Raw genomic sequence first — 14861 nt, 5'->3', positions numbered from 1 at the left:
TGTCTTGATATATGAGCTGTTTCTAAGAAAACCAAAGAGATAGAAGCCAAAATGTCAGGTCAGAAAGAAAAAGAAACAGAAAGGAAAAGAAAAGAAAAGAAAAAGCTGGGTGCTATTTCTTCTTTAGCAGATAAAAGAAAATAAATTTGAAAAGGTCAAAGGTCACTATCCTGGCCTGAACCAGCATTTGATGCATTTTGGCAAGGTTAGGAAATTAAGATATATATGCTTCCATGCAAATCTTATACCCATTTCTTCATATCTCTCTTCCTTCCAAACTCCATTAATGAATGGCTTTCTTTTTGCTGTTTTGTAGTTGACAGACAATGCATCAACACATAATCCAATGTACGTTTTGACTTTTTGGGAAGTTAAGAAGAAATGGCAAAGAAACAGAAACAATTTTTACATTTTGTGGAAATTTTAAATTCCTAACTGAGTTATTCCAATCAAACAAGACTAAAATTTACAATAGAAACACACATGGAGGTATAAAAAATTTCATAGCAAATTAAGGATCGGATTATTGGAAAGCATTAATGGGTTGATGGAAGACATTGAGAACAAATAAAAACATGTGAAGTGTAGGGCATATCAACCTTAAATGCTAAATAGGCGACTTATGTAAGAGTTGATATTTTTGTATGGAGTTAGAACTTATAATAGAGCAAATGCTGCAGATAGGGTTTTGTCATTCTGGGCTCGAGTAGTTGCATTCTACACCCTCCTTTTAATTTTGTCCTTTTTAGCTTGTTTTGCTTGGGTGACATGAAGTCACGTGAATGGCTTTCAGGCCTCTTCTTCAAACCCACTCCCTTATTACATCCTTTTACACTGCTAATTTACGCCCTTTTAGCCTTGTTTTTTCATTACCCTTATCTCCATTTCTCTATATTTGTCCTTCTTTAACCAGACAATACAGGCTCACCATCTCTCTCTCGCTCTTTCTTTCCATATGACTCCTGTCTGTGATCTGAATCCACCCACTTCTTCTTCTTTTCCAGCTTTGGAGCTTAAAGAAGATCAGCAACACCTGCAGCTCTTTCTGTCACCTCATCAAGCTGCTGCTTCTCTATCTTCATCAGCTCCTGCTTTTTTAAACACGGCCCATGATCAATATCATAGAGAAGCCCAACAGCATGTTAAGGAGGCAAGAACACTTGAATTTTCTCTGGAAAATGTTAAATTTTCATGCATTTATTCTATAAATAGTTAACTTTTATGCGTGAAATTCTGTATACGCCATCTGCTCAAGTGAACTTCTTAATTTTGTTTTAATGATAGGATGATAAGTACATATCAGACAGCAGATGGAGTGATGATCTTCACAAAGCCCAGTCTTTTCAAGCTGCAGTGGAGAATGAGAGTAGCAGTAGGGAAACCCACGAATTGTCCCCATGTAAAAGAGAGGATTATGAAGGAAGTCGTGGTGATGAGGGATCTGCAGCCAAATGGACGCCCGCGAGGATGAGGTTGATGCAAAAAATGATGAACTCTAATTGCTCAGTGACTAATAATCCAATGAAATTCACACCCAAATTTCAAGATCACCAGCAATGTGATTCTAATAATAACACTATCAGAGTATGCACAGATTGCAACACTACCACTACTCCTCTTTGGAGGAGTGGCCCTTTGGGGCCTAAGGTGATTGATCTCTCTTATAGCTTACATATATATATTAACCATACACACAAGATAACAGCAAATTGATCAAATGGCTCTTATGTGTTGATGCAGTCCCTTTGCAATGCCTGTGGTATTCGACAGAGGAAGGCCAGACGGGCAATGGAGGCGGCAGCTGCCGGAGCGAATGGCACGGCTGTTTCCACAGAGATGTCATCTACAAAAAATAAGTTGCACAAGGAAAAGAAGTGGCGCTCAGGCCAAATTGCGCAAGGCAGGAAACTGTGTAAGCCTCCTGATTCACCTCAGGGCCAAAAGAAGATTTGCAGCTTCAAGAATCTTGCATTAAGCTTGAGCAAGAACTCGGCTCTTCAACGAGTTCTTCCACAAGATGTGGAAGAGGCAGCGATACTGCTAATGGAATTATCTTGTGGTTTTATTCATAGTTGAAGCTTGACCTATAATTCTAGGACAACGATTGTCATTTTAGTTAGTTTTCTTATAAATTTCTGCTAGTGATGATGAGAGTTGATGCGAACCAAAAGGTGGATTTGCTTCATTTTAGCTTTTTTTTTTCTTTTTCTCTTGAAATAAGAAAATTGATAATGCAAAAATATATGTGGAAATATAGATAGATGTTTTGTGTGATGGAAATTAAATTAGTCTTTTATATATAGAAAATATTAAAGTATTTTAATTTTTTTAATATTTAATAATTAAAATTAATTAATAAATTTTTTAAAATTTTAAAAATATTTTAATATATTTTCAAAATAAAAAACTAACCGTAGTAAGTTTTTATATATCACTAACTACTTAATTTTTTCTATTATTTACAACTTTTATATTCTAATGTGAGATTTCCATGGGGACACCACAGATATGCTCAAATAATGATTGGCTACAAAAATTTCAATCTACTGCCGTTATCATAGTGTTTATAATTCCATATGATAATATAATTAATATTTGCTTTAATTCTTTATACATGATTTCCACGTAATACATATGCTAAGCACACTCTTATCTATTGACTATTTTAAATACAAATAATTAACAATTTAATAAAATAAATAATAAATAATTAACAATTTATTTCCATATGAAATTATATACACTTCCTCTCTCCTCCACAAATTAAATGTAAAAATTGAATAAAGTTACCAGTAATTTTGTTCATAGGGGTTATTGTTTGGGTTGAGCAATCGGTTGATTCGGTTTAAAATCGAATCGAATGGAATGAGTCGAAAATTAAGATTTTGAAATTTATAAAAATTAAATTGAAATCGATTTTGATTAAAAATCGAATTGAATCGATTTAATTTAGTTTGATTTGATATATTTGAATTTTTAATTATTTTTTTTATTTTTTTACACTTTACTTTTAATATTTTAAAATTTAATTAGAATATTTTAACTTAATATGATCTAATCTCTCTATATTATTGAAAATAATATACTATTATTACTAATCAGTTCGATTTGATTTTTCTAATCAAAATCGAATTAAACTGAAATAACTGAAATTTTTGAAATTAAAAATCAAACCGAACCGAACCGAACTGAATAAAAAATCAAACCAAAATTTTAAATTAATTCAATTCGATAAATTTTTTTGATTTAAACCGAATACTGCTCACCCCTAATTATTGTCGAAAAATCTTTCGATAGGTCAATTAATAATATTCTCTCATATATAATGTTGGATAGGTCTATTATTGAAAAGAGATGTATAGGTTGGTTCTACAACAAATAAGACTTTATCTACTATCCCAGCTGCAGAGGCTCGAATATTCAAAATTATCTCAAAGGATGCAAATGTTTTCAGAGATCTCCACAACAAATGAAGCAGGTGCACCATCAAAAGTTCAAAGCAAGCAAGGCCATGGCTAGTAGTGTACAAACCAGAGAGAATTGTAGTTACAAAGGATAAGTATAAGAGTGTAAGACTATCATTAGAATACAACTAATACAGCTATTTAGTAACAAATAATATAACCAATATTATCTGTAACAGTCCCCTTCAAGCTGAACGGCAGGAGACTGCAGTTGAAGCTTGCATGAGAGAGTTGAAAATAGTTGCTGCCCCAAAGGTTTAGTCATGATATCTGCAAGTTGCTCTGCACTTTTAAGAAACCGAATAGAAACAATGCCAAGTCGTATCTGATCTCGAATAAAATGATAATCAATTTCAACATGCTTTGTTCGAGCATGGAAAACAGGATTTGAAGTCAGATAGATAGCACTAACATTATCGCACCATAAAGTTGCAGATGCTGCAGGAGCATATCCAATCTCACGTAAAAGAGTAGTAACCCACATTATCTCAGCAGTGGCATTCACAATAGCTTTATATTCACTTTCTGTACTTGATCGTGCTACCGTTGGCTGCTTCTTACTAGACCAAGAGATTAAATTACCACCAAAATAAACTAGATAGTCTCCGGTTGACCGTCGATCATCGGGACAACCAGCCCAGTCACTATCTGAATAACATTGTAGTGAGAATGTTGATGAAGGACGAAGCAAAAGACCTTGAGTGGCTGTACCATTAAGATAACATAGTAGTCTTTTGCATGCTTACCAATGAACATCTGTAGCACAATGTAAAAATTGAGCTAATTTGTTAACCGCAAAGGCAATGTCAGGTCTTGTAAGAGTTAAGTATTGTAGAGCCCCAACCACTTGTCTATACTCTGTCATAGAATGCAATAAAGTTCCTGTTTGTTTACTAAGATTTGGTGTAGTTGCCATAGGTGTAGCACAAGACTTGGAGTCTTCCATCTGTGTTGCTTGTAATATTTCAGAGAGATATTTGCTTTGAGAAAGCAATAAACCATCTGGCGTTTTTGTGGCCTCAACTCCAAGGAAGTAATTTATCTCACCAAGATCGCGAACAGGAAAGGTAGCAGCCAGCTTATGAACAAACCAATCAATGATTGGAGATTTGGTTCCTGTGACAAGAATGTCATCGACATAGACAAGCACAAATAATTTATCAACTCCATTGGTGTATATAAATAAAGAATGATCAGCCTGTGTGCTGCAAAATTGAAGAGAACATAGAAATTGCTTGAGTCTTTCAAACCAGACCCGCGGTGCCTGTTTTAATCCATAAAGAGATTTCTGAAGTTTGCAAACATAATCTGGCTTAGTACTATCAACAAAGCCTTTGGGCTGCTCCATATATAAATCTTCTGTTAAAAAACTATGGAAAAAAGCATTTGAAATGTCTAATTGCCGCATATCCCATCCTTTTGATACAGCGAGAGCCAAAAGAATACAAACAGTGGTGAATTTCACAACCGGAGAGAATGTCTTTGTGTAATCAAGACCCATCTGTTGTGTAAATCCTTTCGCAACTAGACGAGCTTTGTAACGCTCAATATGCCCATTGGAGTGCTGCTTGATCCGATACACCCATTTGTTTTGAATGACATTTGCATTTACTGGTCGTGGCACTAGTATCCATGTTTGATTCTTCAGCAAAGCTGAAATTTCTTCTCTCATAGCATCACGCCATTCCTGCTGTTTATGAGCCTGAAAGAATGTTTTTGGTTCCTGAAATGACACGAATTGAGCAACAGAAGCATACTTCCTATTTGGTTTTGGGTTAGTTCTTAAAACCATATGATGTGTTCGAATTGGAGGAATAGGAGAAGCAATATCAGTTACAATCTGGAAGCCTGTAGATTGTGCTGATAGGGAAGTGTTTCTGTAAAATTTTGATTGTGAAATGGGGAGAAATGCTGAACTGGAGTATGTGGTGAAGAAGGAGTAAAAGGAGAATTTGTACCTGATGTAGGCATTGGTGAAGAGGACGATGTACAAGTTACTTGCAGCCATGTTGGATCCGTCTGTGGTTCGGCAATATTAGTTGATGCAGATAACTTAGAAAAGGGAAATTCCTTAGGGACAAACCGAACATGTTTGGCCAAGTACACACGCCCTGTAGTAAAATCCAAACATCTATAGGCAGAATGAAAAGGACTTTGCCAAAGATATACACACCCAGTAGACCTGAAACTGAATTTATGCTTATTATAAGGACGTAACAATGGGAAAACACTACACCCAAAGGGTTGAAAAGACAAGTAATTTGGGTCTTTGGAGAACAACTTAAAAAAGGGTGAAGTTTTATTCAAGACATCTGAAGGTAAGGTGTTAATCAACATAGCACTCTGCTCAATCGCATAATTCCAGTATTTTAAGGGTAAGAAGGCATGAGCTAAAAGAGTTAGACCAGTATCTACAAGATGCCGAATTTTTCTTTCTGCTGTACCATTTTGTTCATGAGTGTATGGACAAGCTATCCTATGTACAACACCAGTAGCTTTAAAATAGTGATTCAATCGTTGGTATTCACCCCCCCAATCAGAATGAAAGGCTAAAATTGACTTGCCAAATTGGCGTTTGATAAGCTGCTCAAACTGAAGAAAGACATCATACACCTCACTTTTATTTTTCAAAAAATAAACCCATGTAAAACGAGTGTAATCGTCAATAAATAGAACAAAATAACGATGACCCAAACTAGATTGCATAGGTGCAGGACCCCATACATCTGAGAAAATAATATCAAAAGGCTGTTGACTTGTATGTGCTTTTGACACTAAAGAAAGACGAGACAATTTGCCTAATCGACAACTAGAACAAGGACTCAACTCAGTATCAGAAACTGATATTTTATTTTGCCTAACTAAAGCAGATATCTTGTGATAGTTTGGATGACCCAACCGCCGATGCCAATCGTCCATTGAAGAAGCTGCTGAAACTTGATTTGCCATAGGAGGTGGCCGGAGCTGAGATAACTTGTACATGCCATCTTCACTTGGGCCTTGCATCAGTGTGTTCTTGGTGCACTGGTCCTTTATTGCAAAATAATGAGGCCAAAATTCAAAGAAAACAGAATTGTCAGTAGAAAATTTTTGGACAGAGAGCAAATTTTTTGTAATTTCAGGAACACATAAGATATTATTGAGCTTGAGTTTGCAACGGGAATTGGAAACAGAGCCATTACCAGTGTGTGAAATCTGCAATCCTTGTCCATTGCCAACCAATAATTGATCATTACCTGAATACTCATTGATGACATTCAATTGTTGCGGATCAGAGGTAACATGATAATTGGCAGCAGTGTCAGGGAACCAGGAAACAGAAGCAGAATCAGCAATAGAAGGAGCAGTCGGGTAAGGCATTGTGTACACCATATTTGCATTAGGAGCTCTATAAGGCCGAGAAGGACGATATCCGGAATAATTGCCATTAGAATAACCAGATTGATTACCACTGTTATTATTTCCAATAGGACCACGATAAAATCGCCGGCGGCAGTTCAAAGCAGAATGATTTGGTTTGCCACAAATTTGACAAACCACCTTATTAGACTTCGAAGAATCAGAAGACATATGAGCAGAAGCAGTAGCATTCGATCGAGGTGTAGGTAAAAGTGGAGCAGTAAAAGAACTCGATCGAAGACTTAAATTTGCCATTGGTTGATGTAAATTATTAAGAAGCATTTCATGTGCAACCAAATGACTATGCAGTTCAAAAAACGAAACTGGTTGAGGACGAAGATTAAGATTGGTGATAATAGAGTGAAATTCAAACCCAAGATTGCGATAGATTATCGCATTAAATTCAGCTGGAGAAAGTGGTCGTCCGGCTGCACCAAGCTCATCAGCAAGGGATTTTGCTTTCTTCAGATAAGCAGAGACTGAGAGATCATTTTTCTTGAGCTCTTGGAGTTCAATATGTAATTGAAGCTGGCGATCTTGAGATACAGCACCAAATGTATTGGCTAAAGCTTCCCAGACAGCATGTGAAGAGGTAAGACCATAAACAAGAGAATATACTTCTTTTGTAAGAGATGCGAGCAGCCATGAGTGAAGCATCTGATCTTTGTTGAACCAAACCGTATATGCTGGATTTGGTATAGGGGTGGCATCTGTAGCAGATGTGGGTATAGTTTTAGAGGGAGCTGATTCAGAACCATCAATAAAACCATTGAGACCTTGGAAATTTAGAATCGGTCCAAACTGGGTTTTCCAAGCTAGGTAATTATTGTCTTTTAGTTTGATGGAAAAAGAAGAGGCAGAGGTAATAGTTGAAACAGAAGAAGAAGAAGAAGAAGATGAGGATAAAGGAACAAGAGCCATAACAAATCAATTATAGCGGCTCTGATACCATATACAAACTAGAGAGAATTAGGTTTTTCTATATATTTCGTATTGAATAATACAACTCTATTTATACATCTCTGTATACAGAGTAGTTACAAAGGATAAGTATAAGAGTGTAAGACTATCATTAGAATACAACTAATACAACTATTTAGTAACAAATAATATAACCAATATTATCTGTAACAAGTAGAAGCACTAGATTTATGGTTTGGTAGATTAAAGATCATACAAAAGACGAAATAGAAAAAAACTAAGGGAATGACCAACATACAAACTGATGTTAAGGCAGAATTGGTAGAGACTAAAGCATTATGTAAATGGAAGGAATTTCAACCACCAATCGACAGAATAAACACCGTGAGATTAATATTGGAGTATTCGATCAGTTTGATTTAAAATTGAATTGAATTGAATAAATTAAAAATCAAAATTGTAGCATTTATGAAAATGAAATCGAATCAAATCGATTTTAATTAGAAATCAAATCAAATCGAATCGGTCTAATTCAATTCGATTCGATTTGTTCAGTTTAAATTTTTAATATATTTTTTATTTTTTATATTTTATTTTTAGTATTTTAAAATTTAATTAAAATATTTTAACTTTAATATGATCTTATATTATTATAACTAATTAATTCACTTTAATTTTTTTAATTTTTTTTATTAAAATCAAACTAAATTGAAATAATTAAAATTTTTAAAATTAAAAATTAAACTGAATTAAAATAAATAAAAAATTAAACTAAAATTTTAAATTAATTTAATTTAATTAATTTTTTTAATTTGAACTCAACGGCCAATTGAGTATCAATCTCACTAGATCTACTAGAAGCAATGTCAAATAGAACATGCAGGCTTCAAAAAGTCCTTTTCTCAAAATCACAAATCTACAATTAAATGATTAATATTTTATTTTTTAATTAAAAATTATTTTTATTTATTATTTTGATAATAAAAAATTGAGAGATTATTATTTTAATTTTTGAAAATTGCTGAATTTGAGTTTTTTATCCATTATTTTTTTAATTTATTAACATTATAAATAATTTTATTTTAAATATAAAATTAATATTCTATAAATATAAAAATTTTTATACTTATAAAAATTAATTTAGACAGACTCCAATTATGTAAGTACAAAAATTAATTTTTAATTTCAGTTAAATATAAAAAATTTTATACTTATAGAAACCAATTTAGACAGACTTCTAAATATAAAAAATAATTTTTTAATTAAAATTAATCTTTAATTTTTAAATCTTTAATTTTTATACTTACATAATATAAAAATTAATTTTTAAGAAAAATTAAATTTATTAATTATTAATTTTTATACTTACAAAATATTAATTTTATATTTAAAAATTAAAATTATTTACTATAATAACAAATAAGAAAAATAATGAATAAAATCTACTAAGTTGACTGATTTTCAAAAAAATCTCTCAATTTTTTTATTATTAAAATAATAAATAAAAATAATTTTTTATTAAAAAAATATTTAACATTTAAAAGGATATTTTGATCATTAAAAATATAAAATCTCTAATTAATAATCAACGGTTTTAGATAAAAATTAAATTTAAAAATTAATTTATTATTAAAAAAATATTTAGAGTAAAGCATTTAATTTTTTTAATTATAAAATTTAAAGTTGAAATCTTAGATTTTTATAAAAATTTATTAATTTTTTTAAATGAATAATATCTTAATAATTTATTGTATATGAGTTGATTTCAAAGATCAATTTGTATCTTTCTCTGCAAAGTTTCAAATTCGACATCGTTTTCAGTGAAAGATGATTTGAAGTCAAAATTCTACCTCGATAGCTCCATGAAGTTGTTCATTGTTTGTATTTTAGCAATAATGTTAATGGATGATTTTGGCCTTCACTCACCTACAATTCAAGATAATTTTTTATTATACATTATGAAAAACATTTCATATTTGAGATATTTAAAATTTTTTATAAATAAATAAATCCTTATATTTTTATAAATTATCCTTAAATATTATAGTTATTTACTAGTAATCCTTATAATTTTACACATTGATCCTATATATTTTAATTATTAATGAATAAGACCTTATATTTTATAGATTGATCTTGAATATTTTATTTTTTTTAATAATTTCAGTAATTTTATAAATTAATCCCTAAATATTATAATTATTTATAAATAACTCCATATACTTTTTATAAATTATTTTTAAGTATTATAACTATTATGATATGTCTTTTATTTTATAAATTATTATAATTATTTATGAAAGCCTCTATATTTTTAGAAATTAATCCCTAAATGTTATAATTATTTAAAAATAAGACATTATATCCTACAAGTTTATTCCTAAATATTTTAATTATTTATGGATAAAATATTACATTTTATAAATTGATTCCTAAATATTATAGTCTTTATGAATAAACTCATATATTTTATAAATTAATTATTAAATATTATAAATATTTAAAACTATCCCTAAATATTATAGTTATTTATAATAGCTATTATATTTTATAAATTAATCCCTTGGATATTATAATTATTTTTGAAGATCCCTTAGCATTGTATGAATATGTGTTCAATATAAGGTTTTATTTATAAATAATTATAATATAAAAGGATTAATTTATAAAATTATGGGGATTATTTGTAAATAATTAAAATATGCATCAATTACTTTGTAAAATATATACAATCTTAATTTGTAAAATATGTAGCAAATTAATTTGTAAATTATAAGGATCAGTTTACAAAATATGCAGTCTTATTCATAAATTGTTAATTATAATATGTAGGGATTAATTTGTAAAATTATTGAGATTATTTGTCAATAATTAAAATATTCAGAATTAATTGGTCAAATATAAAGATTTATTTGTAAATAAGTATATTATGTAAGATCAATTTCTATAATTTTACATACTTATTTGTAAATAATTAAAATATTTAATAATAAACTCTACGATCAATATAAAATTTGAATTTTTTTTTATCTATTATTAGATTTTAATTTCAAGAAATAGTGCTAAATTTATTAATATTATAAATAATTCTTTTTAACAACTTTTGTAAGAATCAATTAATGTAAAATAAAAATATTTTTCATTTATTTTTACAATTTACGATTAAAATTTTCAAATTATTTAAGTAATATTTTTATAAAAGAACTTAATTAAAAATTATTTAAGAAGAAATATAATAAAAATTTTTAAATTTATATAAACTCTATTATTAATATAAAATTTAAATTTAAATGAATCAAATTTTAACAACGGTTACTTTTAGGTTTCCTTTGTTTCACAAGAAAATATTTTTAAAAAAAAATATTTTTTTACAATTTTTTATATTTAAAATATTTAGAAAAATCAATTAGCAAAAATATTTTTTATTATTAATTTCATAATATATTCTTTTATTAAAAAAATAAAAATTAAACGGTTAAATTTTAAAATAAATGGGTGAAAATAATTTTTAATAATAATAGTAATAATATATAAAGCGAAAGGCCAGAGAGGCAGAGAGCTGCGTAAGGAGGAAGGCGGGGCCCACGAGGGAAGCTAAACTAAGAAATGATGCGTGCATCTCTCCCTTTTCAGTCTATCGCTCCTTCCTTTATTCGGTTTCCTCCATTGAAGCTTTCTTCGCTTCTCTCAACGCCATGAATGCGTCCTTAAGCAACACTCTCAACCACTACCACAACTAAAGAAACGTTTCATATGCTCTCCCTTCTCCTTTCTCACCCTCTCTGAAGTTTTCTTTCTGATTTTCTACAAGCCAGCCCATTCATTTTCCCTCTTCGCCGCCTCTTTTAACTGGTCAGTTTCACTTTTTTCACTTCTGTTCATCGTCTTCTTATTGTTGCATATGCATGCATCACTTAATGATTCTGGTCTTTTCCATTTTCATTTTGAATGGGGAGGTCTTCCGGGTTCTGTTAGATTGCCTTGAAACTGGGCAAGTGATTTTCATATGTGAAATTTGAAGACCCTTTTGTCGGTTTGTTTTCCTCTCTTGTGGGTCTATGTCGGTTCTTCCGGTAACAGTAGAAGTTTAGTGAAGTTGTCTAATTGATGCGTCAAAGCTTCTGAAGATCATCTTTAAAAAAGCATTAGAATATATCCCACCTCCTTTGGTGCATTTGAGAAGCTCAATTTTCGCTTAGGCTTTTCTTTTTCAATAAATTTGAAGGCTGGCAAGTCTTACAATCTTTCATAAAAAGAACTCGTTACAGCTATAATTTTTCTTCTGATGTTGAGGATTATGATTAAGCGCTGGAAATTCTTGATGCAATGTGTCAAATGGGGAACTTTTTCAGGCAATTTATTTTCCCTGTAAACAAAGACAGCGAAGCATAGGATTGGGAGTATATGTTGGGTTTCTCGAACTTTGAAATCTTTGTTTGGAGAGCGGGATTTTGCATTATTAAGTTTTGATTGCAACTTAGGAAGAATGTTGAGTTTCTAGTGGCATCATATTAACAAGGTTTAATTACTTTAAACAACTTTCCCAACTGGATTAATGCATTACAAATGGGTATAAATTAAATGGGTTGGTTAAGCTAGATATTTTTTTGATTTGGGATTCAAAACTGAAGCCCTGCTTCCTGTTGATTATGCTAGACAACCACCACATGAAGAATTCTGCTGGCAATCACTGTTGATTTATATATTTATTCTTTTATTCTTTTCATTGATAAGTTTGTTTCCAACTTTTCATGATAATTCCTTAATCCTCATCTATTAGTAAATAGTCTTAAAATGTGCATCTCGTTAAGTAGGAGCTCTTGAGTTTAAATCCTTCCCCCCATGTCTTCCCTCAGAAAACTGCTTGACAAAAAAACGTGAGATTTTTACTTACTTATAGGTCTTATAAGTGGATTGTCCAAGATGTTCATAATGATTTTACTACAAATGAAGCACTAAGATTTGAAGTCAAAACCTTTATGAGAATTAGTTTGATAGTTGTTACTAATTAGTTCCCTGAGTAGTTAAGACATCAGGAGATCAACTGACTATGCACATATTATGAAATTATATTCTGAACTTGAAAGGTACTGATAAGATACGCATAATGCTTGAGTTCTTGAAATGGATGCAAGTAATGGACTTGAAGGTCTGTATTAGAAAAATGAATTATAATCCTGAACTTTACTATTTATTTCTATGATGATGTGCAATGCTTGTATTGGGAGTCTTGATCTCATGTAGAGCATTAGAGACTCTTTCGGGTGACCCAACCTCCACTGCTAGACAATCCCCCCCACCCCCCCACCCCCAACCCAAAAATAAAAAACCCCAGCCGGGAAAAAAAGGGGAAAAATCAGGACTAACCTTTCATGTCATCTTGGTGATACATATGATAATTGATATATATACTTGATTGTATTGTAACAGGTCAATTATGTCCGACGTGTAGTTTTAGATGTTTTATGTTTCCCCATAGAAAGGTTCTGAAATACATTGCTCTGCTGAAGATTTTCCACAATGGAGGGAGCTTCTCACATTGAGCATATGAGTTCTATATCAGGACTTCTGCATGAATTGTGGCCCCTGGATGAAATTGATCCAAATAAAGCCAAGTTTCCATGCTGCCTAGTTTGGGCTCCACTCCCAATTGTCTCATGGTTGGCACCATTCATTGGACATGTTGGCATTTGCAGGGAGGATGGAACTATATTAGACTTTGCAGGATCTGGTTTTCTGAATGTTGATGGTTTTGCTTTTGGTCCCGTGGCTAGACGACTTCAACTCGATAGAAATCAGGTATAGATATTTAGTGCCAGTCACCCTGTTGTGATATCTCTTTCTGACTAAAAAATATCCTATTCAACTGTTGTATGTATAACGGTTGGGTGTTAACAGTTGATTATGACGGGACCAACATGGAACCACCATAATCAATGGCTATAATGCATCCGTTGTACATACAACAATTGCATTAGAAAATTTCTCCGTTCTGACACACCTGTGCATGCATACATTCTATCTCCTGCTATTATTATAGGGATCTCTTGCTATTATTATAGGGATCATTTATTAAGAGGGTAATACTATGTTCTACTGATGGAGTCAATGCTCATGCTTATAGCATCATGTAATGCAAAGGACATTTTATTTAGGCTTATAAAATAATCTTAAAAGACGAATTAGATATACACTTAGCACTAGGGGTGAACATTCGGTTCGGTTGGTTTAGTTTTATCAAATAAATTGAAAACCAAAATTTAATTATTTATAAAAAGCGAACCAAACTGATTAATTAGCATACTATGTTGTTTTGATAATTAGCAATATCGGATCTGAACTGAACATCGTTGGAATGGATTTTTGTAGGGAAACCACCTTGTTTCCAAACTTGTCAACTCAATTGGAATCACGAATTTGTTTAGTATGCTACTTTAATCATTGCTTCATGAAAGCGATGCTTCTGTTGTTGTATTGACGTACTTGTTCTGTTATTTGAGTTGTTAATCCAGTGTTGCTTTCCCCCAAACCTAGCCGGGCACACGTGCAAGCATGGATATACGCACACCAAATATGGAACTGCAGTTACATGGGATGATGCTCTACATTCAAGCATGCGGCACTTCGAACATAAAACCTACAATCTCTTCACTTGCAACTCTCACTCATTTGTCGCCAACTGCCTGAATCGACTCTGTTATCACGAATCAATTGAGTGGAACATGATAACCGTGGCTGCTCTAATACTGTTCAGGGGACGCTGGATCGACTGGAAGTCGGTAATCCGATCATTCTTTCCTTTCACAGTGGTGATCTGCCTGGGTATTGTTTTGGTTGGCTGGCCCTTTCTTATTGGGCTGTTTTCTTTCTCCGTTCTCCTCATGGGGTGGTTCCTGATGAGTACTTACTGTCTGAAAAACCTGTTAGAGTTCTAGGATCCTCAAACTGATTTTTGATGCTGGGAAATAATGTTTAACCAGCATCATGAAACTTAACTGATTATAGAGTTGTTTTAGAAATGAAACTGAACAATTTCTGAAGATGATCAAATAAAGAGTTAAGCCTACCAATTAGGAT

General features: G+C 31.7%; 2 protein-coding genes across 6 annotated transcripts; both read left to right on the top strand.

The window, feature by feature from the left end:
- The first annotated feature begins 818 nt into the window (after positions 1-818).
- LOC110611028 (putative GATA transcription factor 22) lies at positions 819-2317 on the top strand. The gene is made up of 3 exons (XM_021751127.2): positions 819-1150; positions 1285-1647; positions 1741-2317. Exons 1-3 carry the CDS (start codon positions 956-958, stop codon positions 2074-2076), a joined length of 894 nt encoding a protein of 297 aa, XP_021606819.1. The 5' UTR covers positions 819-955; the 3' UTR covers positions 2077-2317.
- A 9045-nt stretch (positions 2318-11362) lies between these two features.
- On the top strand, positions 11363-14861 carry LOC110610912 (protein REVERSION-TO-ETHYLENE SENSITIVITY1). Of its 5 annotated transcripts, none has more exons than XM_021750986.2 (3): positions 11363-11568; positions 13295-13583; positions 14285-14861. In XM_021750986.2, exons 2-3 carry the CDS (start codon positions 13305-13307, stop codon positions 14717-14719), a joined length of 714 nt encoding a protein of 237 aa, XP_021606678.1. In that variant the 5' UTR covers positions 11363-11568; positions 13295-13304; the 3' UTR covers positions 14720-14861. The 5 variants fall into 5 exon arrangements, with proteins under 5 accessions (XP_021606678.1, XP_043810593.1, XP_021606677.1 ...); XM_043954658.1 differs by having other exon boundaries at positions 13215-13583; XM_021750985.2 differs by having other exon boundaries at positions 11363-11636.

This window comes from Manihot esculenta, chromosome 3 (assembly GCF_001659605.2).
Source record: "Manihot esculenta cultivar AM560-2 chromosome 3, M.esculenta_v8, whole genome shotgun sequence".
Lineage (NCBI taxonomy): Eukaryota > Viridiplantae > Streptophyta > Magnoliopsida > Malpighiales > Euphorbiaceae > Manihot > Manihot esculenta.
Note: the sequence above shows the minus strand (reverse complement) of the source record. Positions and strands in the feature narration are given on the sequence as shown.